The following is a 24,732-nucleotide window of genomic DNA, read 5'->3' as shown; positions in this document are numbered from 1 at the left end:
AGACTCGGGTCTGTCCCGGGGCATCGTCCCCCCGCGCCCCGCCTCGCCCCGTGTGAACGCGTTTCCCCAGCCGAGGGGCGCACACGGGGCTCTGACAGCCCGATCGCTGCAGCGGGAGCATCGCTCGGAAGCGCGGGGCCGCGAGCCGCGGTGCGGGCGTCTGTGTCCGGCCCCGCAAGTGGCGGGCCCCGGGTCTCTGGGAGCGGGGCGGGGCGGGGACGGGACAGCGGCATTGGAGAAGCGCAGGGGGGTGACCGGGCGCGCCCAGGGGGGAACTGGGGCCTGGCAGAGCTGCAGGCAGGAGCGGCTGCGGCTGGAGCGACAGTTCCGGGGATTTTAGCAAAACGCCCCCGCGGCCGCCGGGCCCCGCGCCCGTATCCCGGGGGTTCACCCGCTTCGGGGAGCTGGGGGCGCAGAGAGAATTCGTGTTTCCCGCCCCCCCGCACTCTGATTGGAGGAGAGCTCGCTCCGCCCCCGGCTTTCCCTTCCCTGCCGCTGAGAGCGGGTCCCGGTCAGGCAGCACCGGAGCGTCTCCTCTCCAGCCAGGTTGCGAGAGCCGCGCGCCAGGTGAGAGCGCCGGGGGAGAGTGCCCAGGTTGGCGGGGGTCTGAGCCATAACCGGGCTGCTCAGGCTGGGGTGGGAGCTGGGCCCGGACCCCGCCGGGCTGGGTCCGGGTCCGGGTCCCATGGAGCCCGCAGACAAGCAGAGCTCCCGGGACACGGGGGGATCCTCCTTCCTTCTGCTGCACCGGGCGCCCGCAGGTGGGGGGCTGGTGTGTGTGTTTGGGGGTGGGGGGAGGGAGCGATTTGGCCCGGATGCTGCGAGGGAGCCCCGTGTAGATGCAGACTGGAGAGCGGGTGGCGGGTGCATTCGGGCTGGAACTGGGGGCGTCGCTGCCCCCCCCCCCCTTGAAGTGGTTCCCATCCCAGCCAGGTATCAGGGGGTAGCCGTGTTAGTCTGTATCTACAAAAACAACAAGGAGTCTGGTAAAAAGCAACAGAGGGTCTTGTGGCACCTTTAAGACTAACAGATTTATTTGGGCATAAGCTTTCGTGTGTAAAAAGGTTTTTACCCACGAAAGCTTATGCTCCAATACATCTGTTAGTCTTAAAGGTGCCACAAGACCCTCTGTTGCTTTTTACCAGACTCCTTGTTGTTTTTATCCCAGCCAGGGTTTGCTGTTTGGTTCAATTGCTCTCAGTGCCCCTGGGCGGGTGGGGTTGGGAGATCACGGGGGCTCTCAGCTCTGAGGCTGGGGTCCCTGTGCAGTGAGGTGGGTTGCAGGGGTGCCATGAGGGACGGTATGGGGGATGGGAGAGCATCAACTTGGCAAGTGGCTGCCCTTAAGGGGGCCCCCCCCCAGGAGGTGGTGGGGACCTACTGAGTCATAGGGGGAGGGATAGCTCAGTGGTTTGAGCATTGGCCTGCTAAACCCAGGGTTGTGAGTTCAACCCTTGAGGGGGCCACTTGGGGATCTGGGGCAAAATCAGTACTTGGTCCTGCTAGTGAAGGCAGGGGGCTGGACTTGATGACCTTTCAAGGTCCCTTCCAGTTCTAGGAGATGGGATATCTCCATTAATTTAATTTAATTTATTTATTTATAGTGCGGATGCTCTGGGGTAGCCCCGGGTGAATCGGGTGTTGGGGGGGGGGGGTGAGTTGGTGAGACTGAGAGTCATGGCCTGGGGTCTGTGGGGAAACCACAAAGTGGTTTCAATAAAAAGTGTCCCAGACAAGCTTTGGCCCCCAATCTATTGTCAGGACAGACAACAAGGGAATCTTCTCCTCATCCCGCAGGAATAGTCTGCCCCTTGGCACAAAAATCCTGTATAAACCCTCATCCAGCACATGGACACTGCTGGGTCCAGATATCCCCCCCCCCTCCCCCTCCCTGACGCTATCATGTTAATAGAGAACAAGTGTTGTGCTGGTCTGAGACCATCAGAAAGGGGGTGGGGGAGGGGGAAGGGCGCAGAACATCACAAAAAGCAACATCCCCATAGCAGGATCCAGCCAACTTCTGGCCGTGACCCTCCTGCCAATTCTCCTGTCTCATGGGATAAGAAATATGACCACACGCAGTGCGCCCTCCAGCGCCAGACCCTGGCTCTCGTTGGCCGTATCCAGCTGTCTTATATTTCAACCACGTGTATGAGACTCCAAAGAGGCTGTTTGTTCTATTGCATTCAGTGGCAACAGGCTGGGGGGGGGGGGGGGAAGAGATCTTATTTAACAATAATAATACAAAGTGGTGGGGATTTTTTAATCCCAAACTAAAATTTACAATTGCAAATTTCCTTCTGGAAAGTTTTGTAAAAATGACACTTTCCTACCCCAACCCCCCCCCCCCCAAAAACAAAAATACATTAATTTTGGACCATTTCGATCATTTTTTGGCTGGGAAACACAGTGATCAAAAATATGTCAAGCCGTTCTACTGGAGTGGGTGTTTGGGCCAGTGGGCTGTGCATTGAGGGAAGTCGTCTCTGCAGCTGTCGTCTCTGGGTTGTGTTTTCCTGGGGGAGCGCTCCTTGCCCTAAGGGAAGGGCTGTCGGGGGGGGGGTGAGGGGGGTTGTGCATTTTGAAAGCAGCTTTTGAGTAAGCTAGTAAGGAGTTAAGAGAAGTCACTGCATGTGTGGCCTCTTTCCAGTTTATTTGCTCCCTTGTCTACACTGGCACTTACAGCGCTGCAACTTTCTGTGAAACCGCACCTCCCCGATGGATGCTATTCCCCTTGTGGAAGTGGGGTGTTTTTTTTTTTTATATATAGCACTGGGACACGTCTCTGCCAGGGTTGGTGCCACGACTACACAGCCACGTTAAAGCAAAAGATTGTTACTGCTCATAGAAAGTTCTCTTTTTAGAATCTGGCCACATATTTCCTTTCCAGTCCTGGGAATTGCAGCTGTGTAGAAGAACTTAATAGCTAGTTAGTGGATGGGAGGGGGGCATGAGATGAGAAGACTCAGTAGCATTGTTGAAGGCAATGTGTGTGTGTGTGGGGGAGGGGGCTGGGAATGCATGGGGGGGCGGGGGTTGTATGCAGGGGGCTCCCGTGTTGAAGAGAATAGGGCTGTGCACAGGGCAAGGGTCCGAAGTGGGGAGCTTAGTCCCACTACGCGGAGGCATGTTTAAAGGCTACATGACACACTGAGGCAGCACTGATGGGGAAACTGAGGCAGGAGTGCAAGGAAAGCCTGGTGCTTTGGGTCTGGTGTCCTTCCCTGCTGTGCCCCTTTCTGGGCACCAGGTCTCCCCAAAACAATCCTCCTAGCCCCAAAGCTCCCCCCACAGCCTCCCTTCCCTTTCCCACCAGAAGTGTGTGTGTGCGGGGAAGGAGAGAACTGGCTGTGTGAGGGCATGAGGGGAGGGAATATGAGGGGACTAGGGCAGGCCTGGTGGGGAGAAGGGCTGTGCTTGGAGAAAGTGCTGGGATACTATGCAAAGGGAGAATCTGCACCTGGGGAGCCCAGTTAAAGCCCCCATATGCTCCTGCCTCAGTTTCCCCTGCCAGTACGTCTGAGGCAGCCATGTCTTGGGGAGCAGTTTCAACCTAGCATGTGGCCTCAGAACCTTTTAAAGAGAGGGGAAAGTCCGGTCTAGTAATCTACCAATGGGAACTTCCCATGCCCCATGTCCCAGGTCTATAGCAGCGATGACTCCACGACCCACCTAGTGGATCCACAGAAACTGCCCTTTACATGTTCCGGCTGTTCCCTCTTGCATTGCAGAACAGCCAGGTTGGGAGCCAGGAATCTCTCCAGCCCACCAGGACTGAATCCGGTAGCGAGAAAGCGAGGAGTCCGGCGTGTGCCCACATGTCCCGTCGAGACGGGAGAAAGGAATGGATCCCGCTGGGTCTGTGGCTTCTCCTGATATCCCTGGAAACCCCGAGAGCAGAGCGGAGCCAGGTAACTGAAGCCTGGTTCTGACCACTTAAATGGTGTCTCTAGTGTCATCGTTTGTAAAGCCAAAAGGGACCAGTGTGATCACCGGTTCTGACACCCACCCTCTGCCCACCCCATCCCCACTGCCGCACAGCACAGGCCATTGAATCTCACCCACTGCATCCAGCCCACACCTGCTGGGGGGAAGTTAGCGCTTGTAAAAAAAAAAAAGTGCAAACCTCTGGCTCTGTACAGATGGGGCTCTGCAAATACCAAAGAGCGAGTGTAGGAGGAGTCTCACCTTTCAGAGACTGTAACACCTGTGGGGGTGGGGGAAATTGCTGGGCCATCTGCTTTGCATTAAACTCGACTGTGGAAAATGCTGGCTAAGGACATGTGGGGAGACTGAAACTGTTCTCTCAGCCCCAGAGGGCCTGGTGCCCTGGGTTTATTCCCTCTGGGTAAGCAGTTTGCCCAGATGCCAGGCCATCCAGCTCCCCCCAAATCAGGAGGTTGTTCAGGAGTGTGTGTGTGCGTGTAGGGTTAGGGGCATGGGGAGAGCAGGGTCCCTGGTGTCAGATGTGAGACCTTGCATCCACCCGCCCCATTGCAAGCCTTAAGAAGCTGGTCTGCCTCCAGCAAGCTACAGCTAGATGCTCATCAAACCCTCTCTTATCCCTTTCGACTTTAGCGACTTGCCAAAAATGTGGTGTCTTGCAGTTATGAGGAGAAACAGACAGTGGGGTCTGGTCCCCTTTCATATAGTCTGGCTTATTTACAAAGTACAAAGTTGTGTTACCCCAAAGATGGGAGGAGTCAAATGATGGGAGACAGTTTCCTTGCTCATAGTTCCCAGCCTCTTTCAGCCAGCACTGTGCCCAAAAGCGCTCTCAAGGTTTCTTCTCAGGATCCCATTGCCAGTGCTTCTGTGTCTGGCTTTCTGGCTGCCTGCTCCCTCAGCTTCTCTGGTGTTTTCTTTTTTCTGTCTTGTGCACACGTACACACACACATCTACTCACAAACAATACCCAGGCAAGCCCCTCTCCTACATAGCTCAAACTCCCGAGTAGCCCACGTGTGCCTCTGTGTTCGGATAGGGGCTTTGTAGTTTCATAAAGGAGCTTAGCTATAAGAAAGAATTATTGTAAAGGAAGGGTGGTGGTTACACCCAGCAGCTTCAACAACAACACAACAACCACCTATAACACGATAAAGTCTCTTTGGGAGTCTGCTGAGCCTACCAAGGCTGCTTGTTAGTGATGGTTGTCACAGGACAAGCCAGGCCCGTGTTGCCAAGGTGTTAGAAGAAGCCCGCCCCCAGGTGCCTGTCAGAGGTGGGTATGCCCCACCCAGGATGGGGTCACATGGGTTGAGCCCCTGTACTCCGTTACCGTTGCTGTCATTCCTGTTCCGGTGGCAGGTCGCTCTGTACGATGTCTCCAGGGTCAGCCTTGGTTTTTCCTTGATGCTTTTCAATTAGACTTATTATGGTTGGAGACAACATCTGTCACTCCCTGATATGTGGGACGTTGCAATGGAAAATAACCTGTGTCACATCTAGTTCACAGTCTCCCCACTCCAGGGAATCCGCTCAGGTTTGTGGAGGGGTGTGTGCTGTAGGGATAGGGTTGGGTTTTTGTTGTTGTGTTTTTCTGTTGGGGATTTTGTACCACACCCAAAGCCGTGGTCCCTGGTTTTTAGGATCTAAGGCATAAATTAGCAAAACAGGATGTTTTCACTGAGATAGGTGTGGAAATTGTCAGTTAAGCTGTTTTTTAACCTAAAATAACTGAAACAGTCATTGTATTTCCCACTTCACTAGCTCAAAGCTCGCATGAGTTATGTTTTCCAGTGGCACACAAACAGAGTTAGGTAACCAGGGTAGGTGGCAAGGAGACTAAGGTGTATTTTTTAGGGCTGGGCTGCATGGAAAACATATAGGGAATAACTTCCCACGTGGACATTCTTATTCTGCAGTAAGTGGCTTTTTTGGTTTAGCTTTAACTCCTTGATTTAAATTTCCCATATAGACAAGCCTTTATACTCCAGTGGATGGCGACCGGTGGTCTGAAGTTTGTGGCTGTCTCCCTGGGTAGGAAGAGTGGGGTAAAACTGGATTGGAGGAGACTTCTGGGTGTCAGACAAAATCTGCCCTCTGCGCTCCTAGTTGGCTTTAGATGAGCAGGCAAAGACCAGAGCCACCTAAGGGATGATCTGAAGCACCATGAAGGGGCCTGATGCTCATTAGGACTGGAATTTGGGAAAGAAATAAAAAGAACCTAAGACAATTGCCTGGGGAGGTTGTAGAATCTCCATCACTGGAGATTTTTAAGAGCAGGTTAGACAAACACCTGTCAGGGATGGTCTATATTGCTTAGTCCTGCCATGAGTGCAGGGGCCTGGACTAGATGATCTCTTGAGGTCCCTTCCAATCCTATTATTCTGTGAAAAGAGACAGACACCGCAAGCCACCAAAAAGCAAAGCCCAGCACCGCCCCTCTGGACCCTTTTGTGACTTGTACTCTCAGCCCACGCCCGGTTACTGGACTTGGCAGAGTTTTCCAGGCTCTTTTAGCCCAATCGTCTTAACTCAAAAATTCAACCACCTCAGGGAGCCTGAAATATGTCAACAACCTTTCAGTTTTCCCAGCATGCTTAGCGGGACTTGGGCTAAGTGACTTCAAGCCCCTCCTCCAAATTCCAAGCTAATACGCCATGTTCCAGAGGCCTCCAATCCATTGGGGTCTTTTTCACTCTCTCCTAGAGGCAGAAGCCACTGAAACAGAGGCTGTTCATGGTGATAATCCCCAGCTCTGACAGCACTTGTCATCAGGAGATCTCAGAGCACTTTACCAGGGGAAGCCAGTATCGCTCTCCCTGTGTCAGAGAGGGAAACTGAGTCCCAGAGAGGGGACATGACTTGCCCAAAGTCAGGCAGTAGCAGAGTTGAGAACAGAACCCAGACCCCCAGTATCCCAGGGCAGTGAGCCGACTTAAACAGGTTGCCCCTAGTGAAGCATGGGGGATGGGCGGGTGTAGGCCCCTGCCCACAGCCTAAGGGGAGGAGCACTGAACCCAGGCTTTCAGCTAGTCACTGGGGGATAACAAATGAAAAAACAGGGATGGGAGTGAGGGTCACAGATTGAAAATCAGGGATTCAGAGGGGGGCACCGAGAAAAGAACCCAGGACAGCGTCCATTGCTCCTCACTGGTGTCCTGGGACCCGGTGGACATGGTGCAGAGGAACTCTGTCCAGAGACATGGCTTCAGGAAGCAGCAGGTTGCAGGTGGGGTGACATGCTGAGATTTTAAAGGCCTGCCAGAGAGCTAGATTTCCTCCATTGTGCCCCCTCCCTACAATTCCCTTCTCCATTCCCCTCCCCCCTGACCGCTTTTTTCCTGCTCCACTCCATCCGCCCCCCCAATTCCATGCTCTCCCCCGGAGACCCCTCCAGAAGAGCAAACATCTGTGTGCACCTGAGCAGGGCTGCAGAAGTGGGGTGCAGGGGCTGGAAAGGGGCTCTAGTGGGGGGCAGCCAAGCAGGGAGCTGCCCTGAATTTCACCATCCAGCAGATGAAGCCAAAACCCACCTTTCACCACCTCACTGTCAAGTCAGGATCTGGGGTTTTTTTTAATTTTTTTTTTTTTAAGTTTCTAACTCGTGACAGTTGCCAAATAAAACTAACTCGAATGATTTGAATAGTAGTTTAAGAGGAGAGAGGAGGGGAATTTATTAGCTGCCCACTGATTGCAAATGTACTGTAAGTGCCCTATTCTGACTGACAGTAATCAGTGTTTGGGGTTTTTAATTGGGTTTTTTTAAGTGATTAATTTGCTAAATCAAAACAGGTCACTGCTCTTAACATGTAAACTAGGATGGTCACCACCCAGACTTGGCAGAGAGCCAACACAACGCGAGGGGGGAACTGAAAGCCACGTGGGTGCAAGTGTGCGTGTCGACCAGTCCCCGACTCTGCAAATGCCCCAGCTTCTGTTTAAGGGACTGTCCATGCTGCAGCCGGGGGCGTGTCTGCAGACCTGAGCCAGCTTTGCTTTAGTGAGTGGCACCAAAAACAGCAGCGGGGCAGTGGCCCGGCTTTCAGCCTGGGCGGTGTGAGCCCCTCCAACCCCCCACGTATGTACCAAAGCCTGCACTGACGCTGCTACGCTGCCAGTTTTTAGTGACGCTCGCTAGATCCAGGCTGGCTCGGGCACGTCCACCCGAGCTGCAGTCACAGCTGCCGACTGCAGTGTAGACGTCACCTGGTCCCCTCCACGCCGAGTTCCGGCTGATGCTGGAGGAGGGTGACTGAGCAGCGGGAGGGATGGAGGGCAGGGAGGATGCAGCGGCAGGTGGGGGAAGGGGTCAGCAGCCAGAGGATGAGCCATGGTTAGGACGGGAAGGGGTCAGCTGTGGGTGGGAGAAATGGAGGGCAGGAAGCGGCAGTGGTGGGAAGGGAGGGGAGGAAGCAGCGGGGTGAGACAGGAAACCAGCAGTAATGGGGAAGGGTGTATGGGAGGGGAAGGGGCCAGCAATGGGAGGGAGGGGGGATGATGGAGCCGCAGTGGTGGGGAGTGGGCTGTGGCTGTGGGGGAAGCAGGGGGCTGCAGTGCTCAGTGGAGGAGGATTCAGACCGTTAGCAGCCAGGAAGGGGATGTGGTAGGAACAGTAGTGTCGTAGTGTGTCGTAAATCCGCTGTCGTGCATGGAAAATGAGGGCAGCTGGCATTTGCCTCATGGAGACTCTGAACAGCGTCAATGCCGGCTGCTTCCTTTTGGCATTAAGTCTTTCCATGGCAGGCGGCTGAGTGACGCAGACTGGAAACCCCTGAGCAGCGTGACTGGCGTGTAAAGTGATCTCAGGATGTCACACGGTCCCCGGGGCCGATGTCCTACAGGAGCGTTGGAGCAGTTCCTCACTTCCGACTCAGTATTTGCAGCATCTCGGTCCCTGTGTGGATGTCGACGCAGGCGGCGGTTAGCTGGGCTCTGGGGCTGTGTCACTCGGACAGCCTGGGAAAGCAGGGAAGAGCTGAGATACGGCAGCCCCTTGACCGCCCTGGAGAGCCAGGCAGCGAAGGGGAACCGGCTCGCTGGAGCGTCCCTGGCTGGAGAGAGGCTGCGGCTTGCACAGGGGGGGTTGTATTTTCAGTGTTGGCTGTAAATGGACAGGCCCTGTGGGGGAGCAGCAGGGAGCTGATCACGGTTAGGAGCAGGGCAGCCGGTTTGCACTCGCAGCTGCTGTATCCTGTGCCTGCATCCGGGATCAAGGCCGTGCCCTGGGGGATGGGGGGACTTGGCAATAGCCCCTTGTCTCCCTTTATTCTCCTGCCTTCCCTGTCCTCTTCCTTCTGTTGGTGAGGGTGAGATTTCACAGGTGCATCCACCCCAATGGGCTCCTACAGGCCTGAACCACCAGCTGGGATTCTGACTGGGGTGTGTGTGGGGGGGGAGATATATCCTGGGGGGCCTCATACTGCACCCCCATTTGAAGATCTGCCCATCTCTCTCCCTTCACCACCTCATGTTCCTTTTTCCTGCTGTTCTTTGAGGCCAGTTTTTCCCTGTACGTGTGTGGACACAGATGGTCCTGCCTCAGGTTTCCCGTTCCCACATGTTACGAACCCCCCTGTGTGATCCCCACCATCCTGCACAGCTGCTGGGCTGGGACTGCAGCTCCCTCAGCTCAGTGCGCACACCTGAGTCTTTGTCGCTGTGACTCACATTGACTGGGGGGATTTTTCCCATTCACCCCGGCACTGACTGCTGGGGGAAGGGTGGTCTAGTGGTTTGGGGGCTAGGCCAGGCGTTGGAAGATCTGGGTTTGATTCCCTGTGTGACCCTGGACAAGTGTTAATCTCTCTCTGCCTCAGTTTCCCATCTGTACAATGGTCAGACCAGTAATTCCCTCTCTCACAAGGCTGCTGGGCGGGTAAATTCATTAACAGGCTGTGAGGTGTTCACATATTGTGGAGATGGGGGCCAGAGAAGATCTTACCTAGATAGGACAGGAGATTTTTTTTATATGTTGGGGGGCTGATCTACTTCCCCCAGACCTCAGGCCTCCTCTCCCCCAGGGGCTGCCTGGGTTCATTCCGTCCATATCTGAGATCATCATGAATCATCAGTGAGCAAAGATTCAAAAATCCTTCAGAGGAAATGAGTAAAGCTGGTGGGAACATTTTCCATCAAAATATGTAGCTTCATTGAAGCTAAAATGTTTTGCATAGTTGTATTGATTTTGATGGGAAGGTTTCTGAGGTCCACAGCTCTCTGGTCACTTCTGAAGAGAGAGAGGAGCATATGTCTACACTGCGGGGAAAAAGTGTATCCTCAACCCGGATTAGCTCACTTGGGTGAAAATAGCAGCGAAGACACAGCAACTCGGGCTAGCAGCTCACATTAAAGCCTGAAATGGAGTCTCGGGTTGAACTGGGGGGGGGGGAGGGGGGCTAACCCCAGTTGTCTTAAAGGTCTTTGCTGCCATTTTAATACAGAGTAGCCAACCCGACTTCAGAACATCCCTTTTTCTTTGCAGTGTGGACGTACACAGAAAAAGGCTCTTTTGAAAAATTTGTGGTTTGAACTAAAACATATGAGAACTAATTCCCAAACTGAGAAAACTATCACAAAAAGGAATTGGCATCAGCTCGCCAGCCTAAGATAGGTTTCTTGTGTGAAGAAAAATACTCATTACTGTCTCTAGAGTAGCCCAGCCTCTTGGGCATAGCTAGGCATGCAAGCTTAGTGTCTGGGAGAGGGCACAGGCTGGGTAGGGGGCACAGACTGCCAAGTGAGGGTGAGTCCCACACTCCTATCCCTTCTTCCATGTTAGCTTGGAGCCAGTCGCCCTTGGGACATTGTGTGTGTCAGCTCTGGGAGAGTCTGGGAAGGAGCAAAGAGTGGTATTAACAGCCCCATTCATCATGTGGCACAGGTCTGGCAGCTGGGTTAAGTAAGCCACCATCTCTGCAGTCATCCCTCATGCAATCAATGAAACTGTTCCATGCAAATTGAGAATACAGTAAGGATGGTGATTGGTTGAGTTACCTCTGACATCACAATAGTCTAGGCCAGGGGTTCGCGACCTTTTTCTTTCCGAGGCTGTGTCTACACTGCCCCTTTCGGCGCTAAAACTTCAGTCGTTCAGGGATGTGGAAAAAACAAACAAATCCTGAGCAACAAAAGTTTTAGTGCTGAAAAGTGCCAGTATAGACAGCGCTTTATTGTCAGGAGCCACGCCTCATTCAGGGTGGTTATTTTTTATCGCCAGGAGAGCTCGCCCCCCGGCGATAAAGTGTGACTACACTGCCCACACTGCAGCGCTGCCGCGGCCGTGCTCTAACACGGGCAGTGTAGACATGCCCTGAGGCCTCCCCAACATGCTATAAAAACTCCATGGCCCACAAGTGTTAAAGCCAGGGCTGGCGTTAGAGGGTAGCAAGCAGGGTGGCTGCCCGGGCCCCAAACCACAGGGGTCCCCTAGGCCACGTTGCTCAGGTTTCAGCTTCAGCCCCAGGTGGCAGGGCTCAGGGCCACAGGCCTCAGCCCTGCACAGCGGCGTTTCGGCTTTCGGCCCTGGGTCCCAGCAAGTGTAACACTGGCCATGCTTGGCGGACTCCTGAAACCTGCTTGCGCCTCCCAGGGGGCCCCGTACCATTGGTTGAGAACTGCTGGTCTAGGCTTTGAGCATGGCATAGATCTATCCCTTACTGTAGCTGCACACTGCATGGGTGTAAGCTGTAAAGTCTGAATGGCTGAGAACTTAAAAATTGGGCGGTAACAGGCCGGGGATGTCAGTGGTGAATGAACCTGGTGATATTCTGAACAAAAAGAGCTTTCGGCCATTTTAGTAGCTACTTCCATTGCTTCCCAGTGACTCTGCAGACATTGTAGGCTCCAGAGCGACACAGACAGACTGACACTGCTGGGGTCCTATTCCATAGATAGATAACGGCAGCTGTTCAGCACAATGCTCCTTGCACCAACGCAGCTCAGACCCTGGTGCAGCTACTGACTCTGGGTACCCCACTCTCAGGAGAATTAAGGGCTTTTTCTCTTTCAGGGAATGTCTCTAGCTGCAAGCTCAGGAAACATGCTGCATGTACAGTCGCAGTGAGCGTTGTACTTGTCATTCTGATTGTTGCTGTTGTTGTTCTGGCAGGTGAGTGGCTGATCCCAGTGTCTGTGTGTTCCATTTACATGGAGCTGGCCACGTTGCTCAGGGCTGTGAAAAATTCCGTGCCCGGAGCACCACAGTTAGGTCAACCCAACCCCCGGTGTAGACATGGCTGGATCGACAGAAGGGTCCTTCCATCGACCTAGCTACCGCCTCTCTGAGAGGTGGATTAACTACCGCGATGGGAAAAACCCTTCTGTTGATGTAGGAAGTTTCTACGCTCCGGCACTACTGTGGAATGGCTGCAGCAACATAGCAGTGCCATTGTCGTGCAGACATACCCAGAGTCACAGGCTGTCTCCTCTCGGGCATCAGCCGTGGGGGCCAGGAACACATCTCCAGGAGGGAGAGTCTGAAGTCTTGTTTGCAATGACAAAACTGGCCCTTTAAACTGTCTTCCTGGGCAAGTGTGTATCATTGCAATGAAAGGAAGAAACGTCAGTTCCTGAGATAATACAAACAGGAAAGGAATTTCTCCTCCAAAGAGCGTACAGTCTCGCGGATGTCTGCGCTACGGAGACTACACTGACATAGCTGTGTTGCTCTGGCTATGCCGGCATAACACCATAGTATAGACTCAGCCTACGCGGACAAAGATTTTTCCTTCGGTGTTGGAACACCGCCTCCCTGAGCAATGGTACCCACGTCAACACCAGCCTTCTTCCGTCAGCATAGCTGCGTCTAAACTAGAGGTTATGTCGGTTTGGCTATGTCACTCGGGTGTGTGTGTGTGTGTATTTTTTCATACCCCTGACCTATCTCTTAAGCATAGACCAACCCGCAGTAGACGAAACAAACTGTTACCGAGGGCAGGAGAAAGAGAAACAGTGAATAAAGTGGCCTTATGGAGACCGTTAGGTGGATGTGGCCAAAGCTCTTATAAGTTTTAATGCATACGGAAATGTGGCTCTGTAGATATTACTAAACATTGTACAACCACATCATAATAGTTAGTAGCTGTTATCCAGAGGAGCTGTATTTCTGCCAAATTCACCGTTGTGAAAAACACGTCACGGACTGTGAAATCTGGTCTTTTGTGTACTTTTACTCTATGCTTTAAAAGTACCCTATACTATATGGTAAAAGTATACAGAAGAACACAGCGTTTTTCAAACTGGGGGTCCCAAGCCAAAAGGAGGTTGTAAGCCTATTGTGGGGGGGTGGTCACGGAATTGCCACCCTTACTTCTGTGCTGCACCTGGCCAGCAGCCGCTGATCTCCGGCCACCCAGCTCTGAAGGCAGCGCAGAAGTAAGAGTGGCCAGTAGCATAATCTCCCTACAATAGCCTTGTTAACCCCTTTTGGGTCGGGACCAAGGCCGGCTCCAGCTTTTTTGCCGCTCCAAGCAGTGAAGAAAAAAGCCACACAAAAAAAAAGCCGCGATCGGCGGCAGCTCTACCGCGCCGCTTCATTCTTTGGTGGCAATTCGACGGCCGGTCCTTCTCTCCGAGAGGAACTGAGGGACCTGCCGCCGAAGACCCGGACGTGCTGCCCCTTCCCATTGGCCATTCCAAGCACCTGCTTCCTGCGCTGGTGCCTGGAGTCGGCCCCAGTTGGGAACCCCAGTTTGTGAAACGCTGAGTCTTAAGGACTTTACGTGTTTATATTTTGCCATTTTTAAATACATATTCATGTTTTGTTGCAACACCGTGAAATATAAGATTTAAATATCTGAAACCGTGAAATTCAAGATTTTTAAAATGCCGTGACCATGAAATTTAGGGAAATGAATTGTGAATTTGGTAGGGCCCTAATCATAACTGATACACATAAAAAGGAAGGAGCAGGAAACCAGGGTTAAGGTTGCACTTTGGAGCCTTTCCTCATTTCTGTCTGGTGGGTATTTGCATCTGCGGGAGCAGGGGAGGGAAAGGATGGGCTCTGACCCTTCTGTTGCTCTCTCAATTTCAGTGCTGGTACTTAAAGCACAGCCCCAATTCATGGCCTGGTGCCCGGACAGCTGGATCGGATACCGAGGGAAATGCTACTATTTCTCTGAGGCTGAAGAGAACTGGAACAACAGCCGGAGCAACTGCTCTGTACTTGGCGCTTCCCTGGCTGTGATTGACAGCGAGCAGGACCTGGTGAGAAGGAAAACAGACCCATTCTGGGGGCAATAGGCTATGCTAGAGTTATGGTCAAGGTCTTCAAGGCGCTCCGTGGCCTAGGCCCAGGGTGTCTATAAGAGCCTAAAGCTCCAGGATGAAGACCTTGGTTGACATCTCTGCTCCTCTGGCACCATTTAAGGGCAAAACTTCTCAGTGAGGGAGATGAAGTTTCCTTGGTGACTGGTCCTCGCTTGGGGAATGGACTGCCCCAGGAACTAAGGACTGTCCAGAACCTCACCACCTTCTGCTCCGAGAGTGAGGTGCACTTTGAGCAGTCTTCTCGGATATCCATGTAACCCACTGGTGAGCGTGTCACTGGTTACACTCTGTGCTCATCCACAGAGGATCTGTGCTGACTGGAGAGGGTTGCTCCGTTAGCTCCAGCTGGCGTGACTTGGGCTTTTTCATTATGGAGGTTCCTAGTGTGTCAGCCAAGATGGCCGCCTTCCCATAAACACGTAGCGTATGCACTTCAAATAACAAAACCCTACCAAAACAAACTGCTCCACTACACACACACGACTCTCCCCCTTGGGAGAGAGAACGAATCACATGTAACGGGTTAATCACGTCACTTAATTCATGAGTGGAAGATGCTCAACTACAAGGGTGATGGGGTAAGACCCCATGTAGAATAGTGTAGGCACATGCGATGATGCATATTGTTAAAATTGCCTACGCCACTGGTCCCCAAACTATGGGGTGTGGTCTCCCCCAGGGAGGCGCAGAGGAATGTTTGGGGGGGGGGGCGCGTCTGGCAGGGCCCGAGCCAGCCCCCATAGGGGGCAGGGAGGGAGCCACAGCCCAGCTCTGGCCCTAGCTGCAGCTCCTCTCCATCTACCAACCTAGCTCTGGCCCCCCAGCCACAGCTCTGCCCACCCCAGCTCCAGCCCCAGCTGCAGCACTGCCACCCCCTCCCTCAGGCCAGCTCCTCCCCCATCCCCAGCTCCGCCTTCCGCTCAAGCTCCTCTTCTGACCGATTCCGCTACTGGTAAGTGGGGACATGACAGGAAAAGTTTGGGCACCACTGGTCTGAGCATTTCCATTTTTCAGTTGCTTATAACTGTGCCCCGGGTTTTCCTTTTGTGTTCTTTGCAGGGGGTTTTCTCTGAACTTTACTCTCTCAAGGGGAGGTTTTTTCCTGAAAGTTTCAGCAAATCCACTTGATTATTTCTCTCGTGGTAGCACCTAGGAACTCCAGCCCAGAATTTTTCAGTGAATTTACAAGTTGCCAAAAACTTGCCCAGCTCTAACTGGAAATAAGTCAAAGTTCCCAAGTGCCACCTCAACTCTGGTTTTCCTTCTCCTTCCCTTTGGTGTGGATCAGTTATGATCCAATCTTTAGTTATGTGGCCCCCTGCTGTGTTTTCCGCAGGACCCCTGCCTCATTCAGCGCCCAAAGAATGGGGCAAGGCTGTGTGATGAATTCGTCTGGGGTCCGCAGCTTCCGGCCACGTTCGCTGCACTGGTTGTACGGGGCGCTGTGGCTGAGGCGGGGCTGAAGGGATGGTCTGAGGTTAAGGCACTAAAGTGGAACCCAGGAGCTGTAGTTTCAGTTCCACACTTTGCTTTAACTAACTCAGGAACATTTCTGTATAACATGACTCTGTCCTGCCCGGAGCCCTGTGAGCAGCGCACGGGGAATCGAACTCTTTCCTTTTTTTGTGTTACAGGTTTTCATGATGCGATACAAAGGCGCCTCCGAGCACTGGATCGGCCTCAGGAGAGAGCAGGAGGAACAGCCCTGGAAATGGGTGAATGGCTCTGATTTCAACAGCTTGTGAGTCCTTTTTCTGTCTGTTTCGGTTCTGAACACTAGGTTGTGGGACTGAATTCAGATGGAGCCAACGTTCACCATGTAAACCCCGAAATACTGGCGGGGAGTGAGGGAAATCTGTATTGTCTCCGGGATTTGGGGCTCACTCCCGCTGCTGAGACATGGATCAAGCGAAGCAAGGGATGCTGCGCTGTTAGGGGGATGGTAACACTCGGGTTGTTGAGAACTTTTCATTGAAACTGTTTATTGGTGGAAAATTGGGGTTTTGATAAGATTTTTTCATAAAATGTCTTTTAATGGAAAAATTTGACTTTTTTTAATCAAACCATCCCCTCCTCCCCCCACCCCCCAAAAAAACCCACAACGACCAAAAACTGAAATATTTCAGTCCAAAGTGCTGCCCATATACCTCATAGGAGTTGTTGTTTGGTTTCCTCATATTCCCAATCTCCCCCTTTATGGGCTGAGTTCCCCAACTGGACTACAACTCCCATGGTGCAGCATGGCCAAGGGACTCCATGATGCAACACCTCCCCTCGCCAAGCGAGATCTGGGGCACCATGGGAGATGTAGTTTGGACATGGAGCTCGGCCTATAGCAAAGAATGGGAGTATGAGGCAGTTGCACAGCATCTCCCATGATGTATTGCCTCCTCTTGACCAGTAGTGCGACCATAGTGCACTCTGGGAGATGTAGTTTGAATGGGGAACCTGGTCTCTAGAGGAAAAGGGGAGCACGAAGCACCATGGCAGTTTTTCCAAATTGAAATATTTTAAGTTGTGATTTTTTTGGAGGGGGGGTCAAACTTATCTGGGCCGAATCAACCCACCTCATCTCCTCTGACTCAGACTCCAGTCCCTGGGGAGCTGCAGGCCCGATGCCTTTGGGGAGTCGGAGGCTAGAGAAAAGGGGTGATACCTGGTCCGGGGCTGAACGTTTGACACCCATGTCTTAGACTGAGACAACGTCAAAAAGGGGGAACAGAGTTTGCATGTGTGTCAGCGGCCACCTGTCTCCACAGACAGCGGAGTCCTTTGAGATTCAAGGGAAAGCAAAAGGCACCACAGTGAGTCAGTTCCACCACAGCTAACAGACTTCACGGTTTGAGTTATTCACACAACAGCAACTGTCAGTATGAAAGGGGCCGCAGAGAAACCCTCGTGAGTGGAGACTGACTCCCCTGCTCACTGCCATCCGGGGCCACCTTCAGGAATTGGGTTCCTCAGTGCAGCCCGGCTAGGCCAGGTCCTACATGAGCCTGTCACGTAGCCAGGAGCACAGGAAGGCCCAGGCTGGTTCTGACCCAAGGTCCATCTAGACCCGTTGCCTGTCTTTGCCAGTGGCCAGTGCCAGCTGCACCAGAGGAAGGTGTAAGAACTAGAGCTGTCGGTATGAGCGATTTTGCCATTCGCTGGCTGAACTGAAAATTGGGAGCAGAAGAACCTGGATCAACCAGAAAGAAACATTTTCAGTTTTCTGGGCAAAACAAAAGAGCCAAAGTTTTTACTTTCACGTCAAATGAATTTTCTTTTGTTCAACCCGAAATGAAATGTTTCCTTTCAGTTTCAGGCATTTTTAAACTGCCGCTTTTTTTTTCTTTAAATTAAAAGCAAAGGAAATTTGTAAGCACCAGGCACAAACCCAATGGTGGTGTCCGTCCTCTGTCCCCTGACCCCCGTACTCCCTAGCCCCTGGTTAGGGCACTCGACCTGGGTCTCCTGTATCCCAAATCAAGTCCTCGCCCTGTCTGATTCGGAGTAGGGACTTGAACCTGCGCTTTCCTCATCCCAGATAAGCAGGCTAATGACCCGGTGGCTATCGGGTTTACCACTCCTCTTTCTCCAGTTTTGTGAAGGGCTCACAAGTCCCCTTGTCAGTCTGGCCTAAAGAAAAAATTAATTTAGGCCCAAATGTTTCAGGCGACCTAAAATTGCATTTTTCGGTGACTAAACTCTTCATCTGAAACACGTCCCCTGGCTCTAGTTAGAAAATCCTTCCCACACGCACCTGCAATAGTAGAGGTGAGCTCATTTGGCCCCCCTCACACATGAGGGAGAGATACAGTGATCCAGACTGGAGGTGTTAGATCAGCAGTTCCCAAACTGGGGGTCGCGCCATCAGCAGACGGGGTTGCAGTGACCCCTAGTGTGCAGAGGGTGCCACTTTGCTCCACCCGGCACCGCCTCACCTCTACGGTTCCTGTGAGGGCACCGTGCGCAGAGGACTCCATTTTGCTCTACAAAGTAGCATCCTCCACACGGCATGACTTTGCATGACCTAGGCATGAGGTCACGTTGTGGGGCGGATGCCATTTTGTAGAGCAAAATGGCGTCCTCTGTGTGGCATGACTCAAAATGGTGCACAGGAGACAACGCTCTGCCATAGATGCCGACTTACTTAGATCCCGGGGGTGCTCGACCACTGCTCTGCCCCAGGCCCTGCCCCCGCACACTCCTTGCTCCTCCCCCCAGCCCACCTCTTCCTGCCCTGCCCCATTCCAGCCCCTCCCATGCCTCTTCCTGCCACTGCTCTTCCCCCTCCCTCCAGTGCATCCTGCATGCTGATGAACAGCTGATCCGTGGTGGGTGGGAGGCGCGGGAGCTGATCTACGGGGTGGCCGGCGGGCAGGAGGCGCTGCAGGGGAGAGCGAGGTGCTGATCTGCAGGTGGCTGGTGGGGGCTGAGCACCCACTATTTTTTTTTTCCCCCCCATGTGTGCTCCAGCCCCAGAGCACCCACCGAGTCAGTGCCTATGCGCTGGGTGGAGGACGCCATTTTGCTCTACACAATGGCGCCCTCCTTGCTGCCTGGGGTCCTGGGAGGAAATAATTCATTAACATGGGGTCCTGCTGGCAAAGAGTTTGGGAGCCCCTGCGTCAGGCGCATTCTCCCACTGGCAGTAACAGGACAGGCCCAGCTGCTGGCTGACGATGGCTTTATCGTTTGTTGCAGGTTCCCGATAAGAGGAGGAGGTAACTGCGCGTACCTGAATGACCACGGCGTCAGCGCTTCAAGGTGCATCACCGAGAGACACTGGGTCTGCAACAAACCTGATGCGTATACAAGCCAGAAAAACGCGACGCAGAGGATAAGGAGCTGACAAAGGCTCACAACGGGCTACTAGAGAAACTGCCTCTTGCACAACTCATCTACAGCCAAGTTTATAAACAAGGGCTGAGGAATAAAATAGCAAAATTTGCACTGGACGCTGGATTATTAGGTTAATTAAACTGAAAAACAACAGGAGGAACTTCAGCAGGATCTGGCCACGTGAGAAGAACGGGCCACCCACCGGCAAATGAAACAGTGTGACAAATACACAGAGGGTCCAGTGGAGGAACAACTGAGGGTTGCTCAGCCATCTTCCTAGCTACTAACATCACCACAACAGCTCAGGAGAAGGAGCCAGGGTGACGTGCTGACCCCATTAAAATCTATGCACATTTTCCCATTCAATTCAGTGAGGCCAGCATCTCACCCAGGGGTGTCATCATAGATCACCCAGCGCTGACCTCGGCTGAGTGTGCAGCAGCTGATGACAAAGCAAACGAGATGTTGGGGTATATAAGGAACGCACGAGGTGACAATACAGAAAATGCTCGGATGTCATTATATGAATCAAAGGGACACCCTGATGGGGAACACTGTGTGCAGTACGGGTCACCCATCTCCAAAAGGACACTGCAGAACTAGAGGAGGTTCAGACACCGGTAAGAAGAATGATGGGAGACCAGGTGGGACTTTCGTCAGAGAATAAGGGGACGTGAACAAGGGAGATTAGGGTGCTGCTATTCAATCCATCTCTTGCTACAAGACCAATGGGGCCGCATAACAGAATTGAAAAATCAACAAATTTGAAACTGATCGAAGGACCATGTTTTCCCACAACGCACAGTTAGCCTGCGGAACTCACTGCTACAGGGTGTGATTGAAGCCAAGAGCTTGGCAGGATTTATTTTTAAAAGGACTGGGACATTGGATACTGTTGTTCACACAAGAGAGGAAATGGACAGGAGTTTGGGAAGGGATCCAAACCTTCCTTCTTCAGGGCATGAACCACCATCTAAGTAGTGAAGATCAGGAGGAACCTTCTTCTGAAGCTGCTGGGGCGGGCCCCAAACGCACTACAGCTCTGAATTAGTCTGGCAGTTACTATGTAAATTGCCTCTACCCAGTGACCTCATCCTTTGATAACCGATGGCACTTCCTGAGCCAAAGACGAGTCCTGCTGCTTTTAGAAATGAATTGAGCCTTAGTTTTGCTTCCTGGGGCAGGACCCGGCTGGGCCGTGTGGATTTTTGTCGAGCAGTGCGGCTGGATAGCAGCAGATCTCCAAGATGTCCTGAACCGACCTTCCAGCCCTGGGGCTCCTTTTCAGTGGAGCAATTTCCCAGCTGGAGCTGCCCAGTGCTTGGGAAGGAGCATTTAAGAGCGTGCTCCTAGGCTGTATGGAATTGTATCCACATGGAATTGCTTCGTTTGATCTCATTTATCTTATTTATTATTAGGATGACAGTTCTCAATAGCTGATAAGTCGGCTGCTAGCTGCTATTAAAACAACCTGCTCTCCTTCTCCAAAAGGGGGTGCGGACAGGGGGCTCTGACACTATTAATACAGCCCAAAGAAGTGGGAAACCGGCTTGACTGAACTCGGCCAGTTCTCTCCTGATCAGAGCTTAAATCCCTTGGACAAATGACCCAACCATGAAAACGCCATAGGTCGCAGTGTCAGGAATGTCTCCCAGCTGCGATGCTACTTTTACACCCGTCCTGACTGGGCCAGTTTGAAACTGATGTGAGGAGGATTAGACAAAGCAGAGCAGCTAAAGGACTAAGGGAACGATCTTGATTTAAAAATCCATTTAAACCCAGGCTCGGTAATTAAAAACATAACACGAATGCAGTCACAAAACCAAAACAGCCCCACACTCCACATCCAGCAACTTGTCAGGAAATCTTGTCACAGATTGAATCAGTCCCCGCCAGGGCCGCCCAGGGTGGGGGCAAGTGGGGCAATTTGCCCTGGGCCCCGTGAGCATCTCTTTCCTGGCTAGAGGCGCCTCACCCGGCGGCAGTCCAGGACTTCGGTGGCGGGGGGGGCCCTTCAATTGCTCCGGGTCTGCAGCAGCATTTTGGCTGCGGGGGGCCCTTCAGTGCTGCCGCAGACGCGGAGCGCCGCCCGGTGAGTACAAGCGCCGCAGTGGGTGGTGCCTTTTTTTAGGTCCGCTCCCCCGCTTTGCCCCAGGCCCCTGAATCCTCGGGGTGGCTCTGGTCCCCGCCACTCCTCACCTCCCTTAAAGCAGCTGTTCCCCTCCACCCCCAATGCCAGCTCACACCGATGGGGCTTTGCAGCATAGCCCAGTTTGATTCAGCCTATTTCACAGCTTGGGGGCGTGAAGGAGCGAATTCCAGACACAAAGGATGGAGGAATAGCTGGACTTGAAGCAGCCCTGACTGAGGCAGAAGTAGATGAGTGATCCTAAGAGCAATGGGGCTTAGGGGTTTTCCATGTACTGCTGTCGGCACTGGAGTAGGAAACTCCCCAAAGGCCTGTATGAAACTGCCACCCCCAAATTCTCCAAGTCCCCAGAAGGCACATGGTTTGGTAGCCTCCAAAATTCCCGCACTAGCACCACATCGACTAGTCTGGTGCGAATCCCATGGGCAAGAACCTGTTCCTTTTAAGACAGTTGAGTTACCAGAAGCCCAGTTCAGTCTCTGTTCTCATCTGGCCCTGATGCTTTAGTAGCTGAACGCCGCCCAGTCATTAAGGGATCTTCTCATCAGAGCAGGTGGGGAGTCAGGGGCTGGGACTAGATGACCTTTTGAGGTCCCTTCCAGGCCCACAATTCTATGACATGTTAATCTCAGTAACAAAGCACAAGGTGAATTAATTGACTTGCCTAAGATCACAGAGGAAATCTAAAACTGCGAATTGCATCCAAGTCTTCCTACTCCCCGTCTAATGCCCGTTCCACTAGACCATTCAGAATGAAGCAGTGACTGTGCCTTGCTAAGGGTCACAAGAGACCCCTACATTTTAAGATGCCCCATGACAATTGACAAGGCAGCGGGGAATCCTCAGACTGGCCCAGGGAACGACTTGTTACTCATGACCTAGAAGAGAACATAAACCAGCCACACAACAGTTTGCACATGGAGCAATGTACCAAGGCTCGTGGTGGATTCTCCATCACTGACAATTTTTAAATCAAGATTGGATGTTTTTTGAAAAGATTTGCTCTAGGGCTTGTGATGGGGGACGTTCTCTGGCCTATGTTATCCAGGAGGTCAGACAAGCTGATCACAATTGTCCCTTCTGGCCTTGCAATCTATGAACCTTAGTCCTGACTTAAAATCTGAACTCCAGAGAACCTGGCTGTCTAGAGCCACACAACACAACTGCATTAAACGTCTTAACGGTGGAATTTTTAAAAGCACCACAGTTACTTGAGTTGTGCTGGAAAATAGAGGTAGTTGGGTATTTTTCGACAAGCTGTTTTTCACTGAAAAATGCCAAGTTGTCAAAAATTAGATGGTTAGGAAAACAGGGTTGGTTTCACTGAATCTCTTGACTCCAAATTTATTGGAGGAAAAATATTTTCAAGTTTTTTTTAAACAAAATGTTTTGACATATTCAAACCAGAATGTTTTGGGGCTTTTGAGCCGGAACAACGTTTTCAGGAATGTTAAACGTGAAAAAAGTCACAATCAAAACATTTTTAAATTATCGAAGCCAACGGTTTCATTGGATGCAGAATGAATTTTTTGGTTCGGTTTATTGACTCTTGACAATTTTCTAGAGTTTGACTCTTCATCTTGATTTGGGACGGGATAAAATTTTGAAATCTCCCAAATTCTCATGGATGGGAAAGGAGTTTCCCACCTAGCTCCACTCCAAAGCCACACAGACGCTTTTGAAAATCACATCCTCTGGGCCCACTTGTGTAGAACGAAGCATCTCCAAGCTCTGCCTATACACCAGCTCAGCTGAGTCTCCAGGGTTGGCAACTCCTGCAATTTTTTGGCACTGGATTTGTTGCTTTTCGGCAAACCCCGGTTCTTGGAATGAGCTGATCTGAGATCCTCCGCTTTCTGCTGTGTTATTTTTTTAAGCAAGTTTCTAGCCCCCAGTTTCATGGCGTAAAGCTTAAAATTGTGACTCAAGTTCTCCTGAAAGACTCACAAACCAGAAGGCAACGAGAAAGAACCCAACATTTTTAAAACACATTTCATTTCTTTCATGATTTTTGTACATCTGGAGTTGACAGTAGTGGGTCTCGGGCTGTCATAGACTTGTAGATTCCAAGACCAGAAGGGATCTCTGTGAGAATCTCAGCTGACCTGTATAACACAAGCCGTAGGACTGCCCTGGATTAATCCCTGTTCGAACCAGAGCAGATCTTCTAGAAAAACATCCAATCTTGATATTAAAAATTGCCCGTGATGGAGAATCCACCACGACCCTTTGTAAATTGTTCCAATGGTTAATTATCCTCAGTTAGAAATTTACACTATTTCTAGACAGAGTCTGTTACCTGTTTACATGTATTTATTGCACTATCTACTCGTTTGATTACAAGGTGTAAGAAGTAGGTAACAAGCTTACTAGTATGCAAATGTTAGTTAGTGTTCATATCCTTTATCTGTAGTCCTACATGTGTCTTTGCCTCACTGTATATTCCTGGGTATTTCCATTAGTTGCCTCTTTGAAATTAAATACAATTTAATCCTCTTGTTCAAAATGGACTGGGGAGTTGTGAATAAAGCAGATTTCACTGTCACACTGACTCCACTTGGACTGCCTCTGCACCTCTGTCATTATCATAATTGGGCTGAACCATTTTTTGCCTTTGCTCAGACTTCACCAAAAAAAATTCACCTTTAGGCAAGAGCTCAGACATGACAGTTTTCAGCCCAAAAGGAAGAGTTCAGTAGGTGGTGAGCTCGAGGAGTCAGTGATCTTCTCATGAACTCCGTCAACAAAAATGAACTCTGCCCATTCTGCATGCCACAATGAGAAGCCACTCTCAGGAGCTGGTGCACATGTTCAAAAGGTGATGATGTCATGTATGGTCCCTGGATTTAGATAAAACAAGTTTATTATAGAAAACTATATTTTAAGTGATTACAAGTACTGAGGCATAAAAGTCAGAATTGGTTACAAAGAAAGTAAAAAGATAAACCACCTGCTAATACTTAACTCAACAAGCTAAATGAACTTAAAAGCAAAACATTTCTCTCACCATAAGCTTCCAGCAGTCTGGCTGGATTGCTTCAGCCAGGACCACCCACACTGTCCAATGATGCTTCCTTTGTCTTTCAAACATTGTAGCTGTGAGGAGGGGAGAGAAGTAATTTGTGTTGTGTGTGTTCTCTATTTTTTTTAAACAATTCTCCCTTCTTTGAGGATTATCTCCAGCTGGGGTTCAGGCGACAGCCAGTCTGTTTACACAGGACGTCCAGCTATTTCCGTTGCCAATATGTAAAGTTCTTGCTCACATCCTTCTTCCTGCCAAAGAGTGGCCGCTTAACTAGGTGATAGTCCATGATAGTTCATTTGATTATGCTGATATCTGCCTGGGGCACCAGTGTGTCTTTTTCTCTGAAGAACAGGTTTGGGCTGGATTTTCTAACTCTGGAATATGTCACAGCAATGCTATACAGTAGAATCTTATACATATACAAACAATGATACTGCAAATGTTTTACCCAGACAATAATGTTCAGCAGATTACGAGTTCTCAAATGATACCTCACAAGGCATACTTTGTACAAAAA

At 51.4% G+C, this 24,732-nt stretch overlaps 1 protein-coding gene across 1 annotated transcript; it reads left to right on the top strand.

Moving 5' to 3' along the window:
• Positions 1–494: 494 nt before the first annotated feature.
• LOC128848464 (C-type lectin domain family 2 member D-like) lies at positions 495–23,735 on the top strand. The gene is made up of 6 exons (XM_054048482.1): positions 495–567; positions 3,732–3,911; positions 11,954–12,052; positions 13,979–14,151; positions 15,849–15,955; positions 18,904–23,735. The coding sequence occupies exons 2-6, from the start codon at positions 3,845–3,847 to the stop codon at positions 19,049–19,051; spliced, it is 594 nt and encodes a 197-aa protein (XP_053904457.1). The 5' UTR covers positions 495–567; positions 3,732–3,844; the 3' UTR covers positions 19,052–23,735.
• Positions 23,736–24,732: the final 997 nt, after the last annotated feature.

This window comes from Malaclemys terrapin, chromosome 13 (assembly GCF_027887155.1).
Source record: "Malaclemys terrapin pileata isolate rMalTer1 chromosome 13, rMalTer1.hap1, whole genome shotgun sequence".
Classification (NCBI taxonomy): domain Eukaryota; kingdom Metazoa; phylum Chordata; order Testudines; family Emydidae; genus Malaclemys; species Malaclemys terrapin.
This window is presented reverse-complemented; position numbering and strand designations above follow the sequence as displayed.

Coding starts and splice junctions, on each gene's coding strand:
- LOC128848464 (XM_054048482.1), top strand. CDS start 3,845: ATGGATCCCGCTGGGTCTGTGGCTTCTCCTGATATCCCTGGAAACCCC. Junction 3,912..11,953: donor CGAGAGCAGAGCGGAGCCAG/GTAACTGAAGCC, acceptor TTTCTCTTTCAG/GGAATGTCTCTAGCTGCAAG. Junction 12,053..13,978: donor TGCTGTTGTTGTTCTGGCAG/GTGAGTGGCTGA, acceptor TCTCAATTTCAG/TGCTGGTACTTAAAGCACAG.